General features: G+C 52.1%; 1 protein-coding gene across 4 annotated transcripts in view; it reads right to left on the reverse strand.

Annotated features, from left to right (window-relative positions):
- The window catches only part of Ift140 (intraflagellar transport 140), a 74,779-nt gene that overhangs the window by 2,186 nt on the left and 59,458 nt on the right, over nt 1-13,135 (reverse strand). Inside the window, exons 19-29 of one of the 4 annotated variants that reach the window (XM_005337844.5) lie at nt 8,746-8,923; nt 7,724-7,914; nt 7,183-7,278; nt 6,783-6,915; nt 6,569-6,712; nt 5,237-5,365; nt 4,885-5,067; nt 2,742-2,948; nt 2,301-2,513; nt 2,057-2,223; nt 393-534 (exon numbers count right to left, since the gene is read on the reverse strand). In XM_005337844.5, the coding sequence (XP_005337901.1) occupies nt 393-534; nt 2,057-2,223; nt 2,301-2,513; nt 2,742-2,948; nt 4,885-5,067; nt 5,237-5,365; nt 6,569-6,712; nt 6,783-6,915; nt 7,183-7,278; nt 7,724-7,914; nt 8,746-8,923 (1,783 nt within the window). Of the gene's footprint in view, nt 1-392; nt 535-1,983; nt 2,224-2,300; nt 2,514-2,741; nt 2,949-4,873; nt 5,068-5,236; nt 5,366-6,568; nt 6,713-6,782; nt 6,916-7,142; nt 7,279-7,723; nt 7,915-8,745; nt 8,924-13,135 lie in introns of those variants that run through there. The other 3 variants (XM_040277810.2, XM_078024833.1, XR_013427201.1) reach the window with 3 other exon arrangements.

The raw sequence follows: 13,135 nt of genomic DNA on the forward strand, positions 1-13,135 counted from the left end.
CCAGCATGGCTCAGTGAGGACCAATGACAAGTTGTGGTCAACAAGTGCTGGTTCACATGTGGGTGTGTTGTTGACAACTTCCTCAAGAATGAACAAAGCTGGGCCCAATGATGCACACCTCTGATCCAGGTACTTGGAAGGCTGAGGCAGGAGGATCACAAGTTCAAGGCCAGTCTCAAAAAATAGAAGGGCTGAGGATGTTACCTAGTGGTAGAATGCTTGCACAGCATGTGCAAGGCCCTGGGTTACAATTCTCATCTTGTGAGCTGAGGCAGTAGCTCAGTGGTAGAGTGTGTACCTAAAGTGCATAAGGCCCCGGGTTCAGTCCCCACTGCCCATGATAAAGACTGAAAACCACTTCTGAGTTGAGCACCAGAACCTGGGTGCCTTACCATCTGGAACTCCTCCCCCTGCACGTAGTGTTCCACCAGGAAGCTGCAGACGTCCCCAATGCGGACAGTGCTGTCTAGGTCGGGCTCCTCCAGGAGCAGCTCGCACTGCCTGATGGACTCCTGGGGGTCCTCCGTGTAGGTCCTGCTCAGAGAAAGGGGATGCCTGAGTCCTGAACCCAGAATCTGCTGTGTGCCAGGGGGCAGTTCAGTATATGTCCTATAGTAGTAGCTCTGGGAATGGTGGGGGGGGCGAATTTTTTGTGAAGGTAATTTCTGTGAATTAAGTTCATTAATTCTTTAAGTTGTTCTTAAGTTCAGTACTCCCTGCTCACAAGTGTGTGGTGTCCTATGGTTGGACACCAAGATCAGGGGCTTGTAATCCTCTTGCTGCCCTAGAATCTAGAGGGGACAGAAGCTTCTAGGCTACAACTGATGTGGGGGTTGCTTAGTGTCACATGGAAGGGGGGTGGCAGGGGATGTGCCACCTTGCCTAAGGCAGAAGGGTTGGCTTAAACATAGGTTGGCAGAGACCAGGGAGGGGACCTTGCAGGATGTAACCTGGTTCAGGGCAGGCAACTGCAGCCATTAGGGTCCAGGATCCTTCCAGCCATGCTGACTGTCCCGGTGTACCACTATGGACAGCTGAGCCCCAACAGGCTACTCCCACCCCCTATTCATTTCCTCTTCATTCATACATACCCCGTCCTGTGGCTAAGACTACATCTTACCCATCCTTCACTCCTGACCCCTGCAGCCCAGGTTGGGAGACTTAGGTCAGAGACCTAGGTCATAAGGCCACACAGGCATCAACCTCCGAGGAGTCTGCTTAGTGCGGGCAAAAGCTGAGCCCTGGGAGCACACAGATGTTTGTTTACATGGTGGCAGAGTGAGTCTGAAAAGTTCAATTACCAAGAGATAAAAACTAAGGCGATCCACCAAATACTTAGACCCTATGTGCTGCCTGCCTGGACCTCCTCTCCACTTAACAGGACTACCTTGTGCAGCACAACCGCCCCACCCTCAGCATAACCCCACCAGGGTGGCTGCATTCCCTGACCAGGGCTCCCTGGGACACACCTTTTCTTGACCAGACCAGACCTGTGTGTCTAGGGATTGAACCCAAGGATACTTAACCATGGGGTGCTTACTAAGTTGCTGATTCTCCTGCCTCAGCCTCCCAAGCTGCTGGGATTACAGGCGTGGCCACTGTGCCCAGCTCTGATGGTTTTTGGAGCAGCCTTCCCAAGGTAGTGCCCAGCTCTGAGGGGGCCTCCTAGAGGAGCTCAGCGGAACTCCTCTAAGGGTATATCAGAAACAAAAGCTTGGTCTGGTCTGATTTTTTGCAGTCAGTCCAAACTCTCCCTGTAAAGGTGGTAGGCAAGTCATGGGTTGCAGCTGGGTGTGCTGGTGCATGCCTAGAATCCCAGTGGCTTAGGAGGCTGAGGCAGAAGGAGTGCAAATCCAAGGCCAGCCTCAACAACTTAGCAAGACCCTGTCTCAAAAATAAAAAGGCTTGGGGATGTGGCTCAGTGGTTGAGTGCCTCTGGGTTCAATCACTGGTATTAAAAAAAAAAAGTCATGGGGTACAAACCAAGAGCACATGGCACATGAGGCTTCAGGGCCAGCTGTTTGTGTTTCCTGCCCCATTTCCTGTGGGGACACACCTGCGGGCCTGGATGAACCTCTTCACCAATGCCATCTTGCTCTGCAGCTGGGCCAACTTGGTCTCCTGGTCCAGAGGGCTCTTGGCCTTGGCCTTGGATAGGCACTTGTAGGCCTCAGTCAGTGCCCCGTGGGCCTTCTCGTAGTTCTGGTACTCATCAATCTCCACCTGCATGAGGAGATGTGTCAGGACCAGGGACTCCCCAACCCTCCCTAAACCTGGGGGGATCCCAGGAGGATCTGTACCTGGGCACAGGCATCATAGAAGCCAGCTAGGAGGTCCAGGGCCCGCCCCTTTGTATAGAAGCTGATGATATTCTTCATTATCTCCGGCTCCTTCCGCCAGTCCAGGGACTGCAGATAGTTGGCAGCCATGATGTAGATTTCCTTCTGCCTGGAGACGCCTGCAAAGAACACGATCTTCTCCGTGTCTCCAGACTTGAGCAGTGCTCTCATGGCCTAGGCAGAGGAAGACCAGGGTTCAGGTGATCGGGGCTGGCCGTTTCCATTTGCTGCTAACCAGAGGATGAGCTTCGTGTTGGACGTAGGACAGGTAATAGGCCTTACATATCATGATCCCCAAAGGACTCCTTCAAAGCCCTGGCCAGAAAAGCTCATCCCCTGCTTGGGAAAACCAGAGAATGGAGAACCATGCCAAAGGCACAGCAGTGGCCCAGCTGGCCTCACCTTCAGCTTGCTCCCGGCCTGTGTATACTTCTTGGTGGCCAGGTGGTAGTTGCCCTGACGCATGCAGCAGTTGGCTATCTGCTCCAGCAGCTCACGCCGGGACTCCTCAGACAGGTCCTTAGAGTCCTTGGACACAGTCATCTTCTCAGCCATCTCTTCAGTGATGATCATATTCTGTTCTAGGCACAGCTGCAGAGCCTCATGATACTGTGAGAGCGCCAAAGAAATAAGGGGCTGTTACCTGGAGCTGCTGAGGAGGCCTGAGGGCCTGGGTGGCCCTCACATCTATCACTCTTAGAGGAAGCCAGGCCCTGTGACTCCACAGTGACCACTGTCTGCAGCTGAAGGATAAGAGGAAGGGACAAGGGTACTTCAAAGACACCAACCTAAAGGACATAGGCTTACTCATGTTATTTTCGCTCATGCTATTAACATTCTAGAGCTTTCTGAAAATATACTTTTTTTTTTTTTTGGAATGAAATATTTGATATGGGAGAAAAAGAAATAATTATTTTCTTTTTTGGTACTGGGGATTGAACCCAGGGGCACCTAACCACTGAGCCACACCCCTAGCCCTTCTTTATATTTTATTTAGAGATAGGGTCTCACTGAGTTGCTTGGGGCCTTACTAAGTTGCTGAGGCTGGCTTTGAACTCATGATCCTACCTCTTCAATCCCCAGAGCTGCTGGGGTCTCAGGCATGTGCTACTGTGCCCAGCTATAATTTCTTTTTTTCCTTGGTACTGGGGGCTGAACCCAGGGTTAGGGATAATTCTTTTTTGGTACTGGGGACTGAACTTAGTCCCTAAGTGCTGAGATAAGTTGCCGGCCATTTTTATTTTTGAGACTGTGTTACTAAGTTGCTGAGGTTAGTCTTGAATGATTCTCTTGTCTCAGCCTCCCAAATCCTATGCCCAGCTGGTTTTTGGGTTTCTAAAACTCCCCCTGATCTGGATGCTTGTTCATGTACAAGACCCCAATCCTTTTAGATCTCATGTGGTATCTTATAATCTGGGAGCTTCAATTGCCTCTTATTAGTCTTCTTTTTCAGATTTCACTGGTTATTTTGACTTGTCCAAGTTTTCACTGTGAGGCTTGCAGAGTCAACTTCTGTAGTTAGGAAACCCTCTGGCCCTCCCTTGGGGCTGCAGCGCTTGCAGACTTCCTCAAGAAAGATCTCCACATGGATTCATCAGGTCTTTCTGACCAAGAAAATGGCATGTGCCTTCTCACTTGGGCAAGAATTCTTTTATTGTTAAGTAGCAAGAAACAAAACTGCACATCTAACTCTTGCTTCAGGAAGAAAGAGCTTTCAATATGAACAGGCTAAAATTTTGGATAATTTACAGTTTTCTATGTATCCATCAGGTTTCTATAGAGAGCAATTTTTTTTGTTAAAAAAGATGAATGAAAGGGCTGGGGTTGTGGCTCAGTGGTAGTGCTTTCCTAGGATGGGCAAGGCCCTGGGTTCAATCCTCAGCACCATATAAAACAAAATAAACAACAACAAACAAATAAATAAAAATGAGTGAAGGGGCTGTGGCTGTGGCTCAGAAGTAGAGTGCTTGCCTAGCACTGGGACCTAGAGGATAAGAGGCTGTGCCAACAGTAGCCAGATATGAAAAACAAATACTGTTTGATTCCATTTATCTGAAGCTCCCGGAGGAGCCAAAACCATAAAGACAGAAAGTGGAAGAGGGATTGCCAGGTGTTGGACAGGAGTGAGGAGTTGTTCAAGGGGCAAGACACGAATGTTATGGAGATTGGTTAGGTAATTACGTGAATGTACTCAGCACTCTGGCACTGTACCCTTAAAGAATGACTAAACTGGGTGGGTGATGCACACCAGTAGTCCCAGTTACTCAGGCAGGAGGGCCTGAGTTAGAGGCCAGCCTGGGCAAGATAGCAAGACCCTATCTCAAAAAATAAATAAATGAAAGGTAAGATGTGCAACTCCATGTGGCGTGCTGACTCCCTGGCTGACCTGGAGACACGGTAAGCAGGAGGCAAGGGTGCCCTATTGTTCTCAGAGCCCTTTGTCTCTAGCACAGGGAGCAGCCACAGTCCAAGAGGGAGTGGAGCTATTCCCTCCCTGAAGCTTGGGCACCTGGTGGGCAGGGTCCCACACCCACCAATCCTGCACCTTCTTGGCAGCCAGCAGCAGTTCCACTGCTTTCTCAAACTGCCTGTGTTCAATGCAGAAGTCAGAGCATCGGGCCAGGAGGGCGGGGTCTGAATTCTCATCCAGGTCCTCTGCTATGAGTTGCAAGGCTGCAAACTGCTGGGTGGTGAAGGCCAACTCCAGGGCCTTGGAGAAGTGGCCAGCCTGTGGACAGTGGTGGAGCTCTGAGTACCTGCTCAGGGTCAGGGGACCCCAAACCTTACCCAGCTGGGTCTCTTGGAGCCCTGCAAAGACAAGTGACCCTGGTCTCTGCAGGAGCCTGTCACCTTCCCCCTCAGGTCCCCTGGGTGCCCAACTGGGGTTGACCCTTTACCTTGTGGTACAGCATGACTGCCCTGTCCATCTGCTTGCCCTTCTCCTCATAGTAACGAGCTGCCTCAATCATGTCCTCCGGAGAGCTCAACAGGGCCAAGTTCATGAGCTGGTCATCCAAGCCATTCTCCTGTTGGGTGGGGGCAGGGTTAAGTGGGCAGTTCCTGTTTAGCACGCTCAAACCCACTTAGGTTTGTGAATATGGTCAGTTGAGTGTCTGCTTCCATTCAGTTTGGCATTGCCAGGTGATTTATGCCGCCTTTTTTTTTTTTTTTTTTTGGAAGCACCATAAAAGCCTCATAAAGTGCTAGGCAAGCCTCTGTACTCAGTTGCACTTCTAGCCCTCCATCATGTTTTTCAGCCAGTACCATGCCTCAATGGGTCTGTGTACCAGGACTTGCAGTGTTTCATTTTACAAAGCACTGCAAGATACTTGACATGAGGGATCTTTCCAGAAGCGAGACCCTGGGCTGGGACATTCAAAAATATTTTTTAGTTTTGTTTTTTAGTTGTTGATAGACCTTTATTTATTTATTTATATTTGGTGCTGAGAATTGAACCCAGTGCCTTACACATGCTAAGCAAGTGCACTACTGCTGAACCTCAGCCCCAGCCCCCATTTTTTAAAATATATATTTTTAGTTGTAGGTAGATACAATACCTTTATTTTATTTTTATGTGGTGCTGAGGTTCGAACCCAGTGCCTCGTGTGTTCCAGGTGAGTGCTCTACCATTGAGCTACAGCCCCAGCTCTCCTGGGCTGGGACATTTTTATGGATGCAGAATGTCCAACAGCTTCTGATGAGGTAGGTGCCTGCCTGTCCATGAGGCTACACTCAGCCTGCCCCCTACTGGCTCAGGAGTACTGGATGCCAGAGCACCCAGCAGTGCTTCACCACATCAGAGGGAGGGAGCGAGATGGGAGGAAGCCAGGCAGAGCCAAGAGGATGTGGAAAACAGTGGCAGGGTACGGGCGTGTGCACCATGATTTTTTCCACCCTTGCCACTGAAACACTTTTTTTTTTTTTTTTCATTTTTTGGAGTACCCAGGATTGAACTTGGGCACTTGACCACTAAGCCACATCCCCAGCCCTAGTTTGTATTTTATTTAGAGACAGGGAATCACTGAGTTGCTTAGCACCTCACCTTTGGTAGAGGCTGGCTTTGAACTTGTGAGCCTCCTGCCTCAGCCTCCCGAGCTGCTGGGGTAAAACCCAGTGGTTTTAGCTACCGCGCCAGGCTAAAACACCCAGAATAAAACCTTGAAAAGGGCAATGCTGCACTGTCTGGCCTCTTCCCAGGAGAAGCCACCAGAGGCTGTCCTCTCTGTTACCTTGCATAGGCGGATGGCATTGTTGAAGGCCTGTGCCCGCGTGTAGAAATGCACCGCCTGCTTCACCTCCTCCTGACTCTCATACTGCCGGGCGAGGTGATAAGACGCTGCCCAGTTTCCAGTCTCGTTGGCTATTTCGGCAGCCTAGAAAGACCCAAAGAACCCAGTAGTCTCACACTCCCTGAGCAGGCCAGCTCCCCCCGGACACACTCACCTTCTGGATGTTGCCCTGGAAGCAGTGGATGCGGACCAGGGAGAAGTAGTCCTGAGCTAGTTCGTAGTAGCGCAGGGCAGCATCCATCTCTGCCTGGCTCTCCAAGTACTGGGCCCACCACCTCCACAGCGTCCTACAGAGCAGCCCCCAGGGCCACAGGGCTTCCATTAAGTCCTGTTCTCCCCAGTAGGACCATTTTCCCATGCCACACTCAGACCAGCTAGGGAAAAACAGGTCTCCACAGGAGACCAGAAGGGAGAGGCCCAGGGACAGAAGGGGTCTTTGTATCCCAGGACTAGCACTGGGAACCAAGAGGACACTCCTATACTCCCACAAAAAGCAAGGGCCCCTAAGCAGTACTCTGCTGGACGACTTGAGTGCTGCCCGCTGGGACACTGACTTGTCCTTCATCTTATTAATGTAGAGCTCCAAGGACTGCAGGTCTTCAGAGAGCATCCTGGGCACCTCGAAACGGTGGGTGTCAGACTTCTCGTAGCTATGGAGGGAGAGATGGAGGACCTTGGTCCCTTTGGTCTTGGCCCCATGATCAGAGGCCATGTCAGAAACAGGCCAGGGCAGTGGTCTGCGTGGTGCCTGGCCTGCAGCCCTGGGGCCTGTGTGCTGTGTTCAGGGACAATGGAGTGTCCTAAGCTGTGTAGATTCAAGAGGCCAGTCATAGCTCAGGGCTCCTCACATAAGTTCCAGATTATGGAAGAGAATCTAAGTACAGCCCCACCTGTGCCACAGTGGCTAACACCACAGTCTTATCATCTTCCTTGAACATAGAGGCCAGCATGTGAGGAAGGTGGCCCGGGTCTCTAGGGCTCTCCTACTGACAGGGGACCTGTGCTGTCCTTGACAGTCCCCCCCAGGAGGGTGCCGGCCACCTGGAGGCAGGCCTTTCCTTTGGGAGCTGCTGTGGCCCAGGCAGCCCCACTCACTAGCTGAGGGCCAGGCCGCGGTCAGCGCTGGCCTCCAGGTGCTTGGCGTAGTTGTAGCAAGTGGTGCGCAGGTGGATGCGGTCGTGTAGCTCAGCCACAGCCACGGCGTTCTGCCACTGGCCAGAGGCCTGGTAGAGCCTGTTCAGGAGATCGTAGCGCTGGCACTCCTTATACAGCTGCTCGGCCTCCTCCTGGAGAAGAGAGAGCACTATCACCGCCATAGTCTGGCACCCTGGAGAGACTGTTCCAGGAGATAAGGTGGTGGTCACTATGTCCTGTGTGGAGCTCACTGCACAGGGAGGGCACAGGCGGCAGTTGCCACCAATAGGCTCCTGAGAAAGATGCAGTGTACACTAAGGGAGGATGGACACTGCACATGTGGACATAAGGCATGGGCCAACATATGAGACAAGCACTGCTCACCCCCAGCACCTTTCTTGTGCCCACCTGAGCATTGTCAAGGGAAGAACTGGCTCTACTGCCCTCCTGCCCTTGCCATGCCCCAGAGGAACCCCTGTGCACTCCTGCAAAAGAGCAAGCCCTGTGGCACAGTGCTGTCATCCCCCACTACTGACATGTGGGTGGTCAGCCTGCCCCCTGCCCATGTGTGCAGCAAGTCATCTGATGCTATGGCAGGGCTCTAGCCTATGTCTGGGGGTGCCATCTTCTGGCTGCTCTGGGAGAGCTGGTGTATAATGAGCTCTGACAGAGAGCAGATAGGGAGGAGGCAAAGACCAGAGGTTAGCTTGAGGGGCTTCCATTTGTGAACATGTGGCCCGACAAGTATACCCACCACCTCCCCTCTGTCTGCCATGTAAAGTCCTGAGAAATCTAGCAACTGGCCTCTGCCCTGCCTGTCAGCCTGCCCAATTCTCCTGGGGTCCAAACCCCAGTGAGGAGGGTCTGTGTGGGCAACCTCTGCCCTCTTTATTAGAGGCTCAGCTCAGGTGTGTAGCCTTCCTTGGTTTGCCTTCCAGGGTGGTGTCTGCCTGTCCATCCCAGGAGGACTATGGTTCACTCACCAGCATGCCCAGTTGTATGGCCAGCATGGCCACTCTAGCCTCCAGCTCTGGCTCCCGCTCAGCCTCCCGCAATGCTCGGGCCCCACGGGCATGGCCCATGTTTCCCAGGCACACCTTGGCAACGTCCAGCCGCTGGGTCTTCACACACATGCGTGCCATGTTCTCCCATACAGTCTCGCTGTGGGCAGAGGAGACAAGGTCCTGCTAGCTTTCCTTGCTCAGCAGCCTGTCAATGTGCATGGCTCTCAGGCATGTGCTCCGCATAGCAAGACTGCAGACTAGGCTCTACTGCCCATCGCCCAAAAAGAAGGAAGGTGAGATGTGTCCTGAGCCCCAAGGCTTCTGGGGTGGCAGCCAGACATGCATGGCGTGACATCCCTGATCCCAAAGGTCTTGGGGGCGGGGTGGGGACAGGGCCCCATTAACAGGTGTCCTTCTATGTAGGTCATCATCTCCTACTTCTTCACAGCTCTGCTGCTGGTTCGGTAGCACTTCTCTTCTTTGTCACAAGCACATACCAAGTTGGGTCTAAGACAGAGCCTTCTGCTGCAACAGAGCAGGAGACCTGGCACAACCTCTCATAAACCACCTCCCAGCGTCAGGAGCCTGGTGGGGAGAAAGGGCAGCAATGGCTTTGCCCCAGCTCCCATCAGCTGGGCAGGGGAAGTGAGATGAGGGGTCTGGGTGGCAGACACTTCCTGGTCCCTCATATGGGTGGTCACTGTGAGCCTCAACCTTCCTCAACCATTCAGACCTGTCCATGATGTTGCCTGGACTGTCTTCAGATCTGAAATTGGGCCTGAGGTCTCAGACACAGAGGTCCATAGAAAATTTGGGACACTCAGTAGAAGAAAGGCAAAGGGAAGAAGTTCACTTACTGCATTATCTGCTACACTCAGGCCTTCCTATTCTAAGACCACGGCAGTGTGGCAGCACACATGCACATACATGTAAGCACACACGTACTCTCATGCACATACAGACGTGTATGCAGCGAACCCAGGGAGGGAGGGGGGGCTGTGGAGCCCGTGGACATGTGGGTGGTAGCATCCTCTCCAGGTCCACCTATCACATTTCAGCTGCTCCCTCCAGATACAGCCCTGACCACAATGAGAGCCGGTCTGTTCCCTCTCAGCCTCACTGACTCAGAAGCATGCACAGAGAGACTCGGAGGGCAGCTGTCCTGGTGAGGGAGGGTACTCAGGGTTGGCAGATGGAATGTTCTGGGCCCTTATGGCCTGCCCCAGGTGGAAGGACGGAAGGGGGGCTTCTTGAGAGAGTAGTTTGGTCAGGACTGGTCCCACTATGGGTACTTCTGTGGCAAATGGGTGACTAGGTCTCAGAGTCCCTGACTTGGACAGAAATGGAGTGAAAGCTGCTCTCAAGATGGAAGTACCAGTGGTGTCAGCTCATGTGCACCCAGGGCAGGGGTCTGTCCACTGGGATGGCCATTGCTGTGGGGGTCTGTGGCTATGACTCTGCACACCCAGGAGCCCTTTCCTGCAAGCCAGTGAATACTGCCTTGGCTCTGCATGGGGCCTGTAGAACTTTGGTTGATTGAATAGCTATGTATTAACGAGTGACAGAAGGGCAGGCATGCCTTATGTATGCTGGCAGCAAGGTCCCTGGCAGCCAATGGGTGAGAAGTAAGGCCTGACTAAAAGCTGCACTGAATGATGTGGCAACATAAAGCCACGGTGCTGTGCTGGGGAAGGCTTCTTCTGCCCTTTCATCCAGGACTTCTGGGAAAGTTCACCTTCCTTTATCCAACACTGGGTTCATCCTTTGATTAATTCTCTTGGGACTTGTCATACACTGGTCAGCAACTTCTGGGATGCTCCAAAGTGCTACCTCTCTGGAGGACCAGGTTGCTGGGCAGCATCTTTGGTTTACTTTCTCAGGAAAGTGTCCTTGCTACCCTAACCCTTTTGCTTCAGAATCCAAATGGCTAACAGCACCTGTGAGGCAGCAGATGCCACTGACACCTGCTCAGCACAGTGTAGCTGGAGCCCAGGGTTCCTCCCTGAAGGAGCTGCTGCTGCAGCCAGTTCTGTACCAGGTGTCAGAGGCTGTGTACTACCTGGTTGTCAAGGGACAGCAGGCAAAATGTCTTACGATTCAAACTCCTTCCCTTACATACATAGGAGACTTGCCTTTCTTTTCCATCCTGAGGTGATGAATGGATGCGCCACAGGTGCAAGCCAGGTGTTTGGGATGGGGTGTGGCTCAATGGTACAGCACTTGCCTAGCATGTGAGAGGCCCTGGGTTCCATCCCCAGCACCACAAAAAAAGAAAAACCAGTTGTCTCTAAATGGCCCAGGCGAAGTCAACCTTTATGAGGTTCTCAGGGCCCTACCCCAAGGCCCTATGGGATACCTACCAACCAGGTGGATGAAAGCTCTCCAAGACAATTACAGGTTCCAAAAATACCAGCTAGGGACAGTATGCGGAAACAGTGTTCAAGTCTAGAATCTCAAAGTACCTGGTCACAACACAGCTCTAACAAGTTGTACAGAACTTCTGTGTTCACATACAGGCTAGACAAGAGCCCTCCCAGGCCTGCTGTACAAACTGAGTGGGTAAAGTATATGGACCTGTTTCATCAAATGCAAGATGCTATTTAGACACAAGCCTTTCTTTATCTTCCTATATCAATGACCTTTTAAACATCCTGTTTACTCTTCACTGTTTCCTGAGGCCCAGCATCCTTATACCTGGACAGAGTGAACTATGGTTCTTTGCTGCCTCTACTTGCCAGGGTAGCTCCCTTTCCTCTGCCTTGTCATTGAAAAGCAAATGGCTCCTGTCTGTGTTTAATCAGTGGAAAACCATCTAAGCAAGCAGAGCCTAGGTAGTGGGGTGGGCAGAGTCAGCTGATGTCTGCTCCAAGGCCCCTCCTCTTTGGCAGGCAGGCTGTGCTCACTGCCTCTTATGATAGGACAGAGACATAGAGAGTTGTCCATGACAAAGGCCTGGCTGTTTCACACTGCCCTGGTCCCAGGAGCAGTCTCTATCAAGGGGGGACTCTGAAAAGTGCATGCTGAAGTGCAGACCCACCCAGGCAGACAGCAGCTGGGAAGGCCCCTTGCAGGCCTGAACAGGGCCTCCCTGCTGGGCTGAGGTCATTGTGCACAAGCCTTGGGGAGGGCAGGGCCCCTTCCCAGCCAAATACAGACTTGCTGCAAGAGCCTAGACCCTAAGAGATGGCTGCAAACTTCCCCTACAAAATTCCTGACATTCTCTGCACACAATGAAGATGGGGATGGCCGACTCCAGTGCAGAGTTCTGGGATTTTTTAATCTGACATAAATTCAAAGAAGTAAACACCCCCCAACCCCCAGTCCTGTGTCCAGGTCTTGAGAATTTCCTGTTGTCCAAGCCAGTCTGTGGTGAGTAACCACATCTGCACCTCATCAGTCCCAGGCATCTAAAATGAGAAGCAGATGGGACCAGGGATGGGGCTGGCCTTAAGATGGTCCTAGTTTCTGGAAGACCCGTGCTCTTAGAAGTTCATCTGGACTTGTCCTGAGTCAGGACAATGGGCTGCTAGGGGGCCTGTGGCATTCCTGTCTCCCTGAAGCTTCTCTATTCTTCCTGATGCTCCCTGCTGTTCTGAGAGCAAGAGGAACAAGCAAGCAGCACATGTGGGAGCTGCAGGCAGACTGAGGGAAAGAAATGACAATAGACAGCAGCAAAACAGGGAGGTGCCCTCACAGTAGCCAGGGAGCCTCTGGCCTGCCTCTGGGTCCCCTGAGGATACCTAACTTGAACCCTGTTCTTGGGCTCATTGCCTGTCCATGCCCAGTCTCACACTGCCAGCTAGAGAGTTGGATGGCTGAATGGACCTAGAGGGTTGACAGGAGCCCCTAAACAAGCAGGGAACGCAAGAGGCAGCTGATGTGGAGGCTGTACAACAGGACTTCCAGGGTCTTGCTGCCCTCTAGTTGAGAACCTCCAGGTGCCCTTGTGGGAGGAAGCCAGGCCTTGCAGTCCTTCTTACCCAGCCCCAGAAAAAGATGGACAGAGCTAGCCCAAGGGCAATAGCTGGGATAATCAGAACATGTCTTCTAGCATGGTGGCGCAGCTACTCAAGGGACTGAGGCAAGTTCAAGACCTGCTGGGCAATTTAGTGAGATGCTGTCTCAAAAAAATAAAAAAGACCTGGGGATGTGACTCAGAGGTAGAGGGTCCCTGGGCTCAATCTCCAGTACTGGGGGGGGGGGGAAGTTTCTGGGTTTTGGACCTATTGCTTTCTCCTCATTGGAAATTAACCATTTAAAGACTACTTAAAAATAAGTGATTTAATTAATCATGGAGGGAAACCAAATCCTTCCAAACTTTTGGGAAAATGCCCTCTTCACAAACACCTACTGCACTGTGTGCTTAGGA

Source organism: Ictidomys tridecemlineatus, chromosome 10 (genome assembly GCF_052094955.1).
Source record: "Ictidomys tridecemlineatus isolate mIctTri1 chromosome 10, mIctTri1.hap1, whole genome shotgun sequence".
In the NCBI taxonomy this organism is placed as follows: Eukaryota; Metazoa; Chordata; class Mammalia; order Rodentia; family Sciuridae; genus Ictidomys; species Ictidomys tridecemlineatus.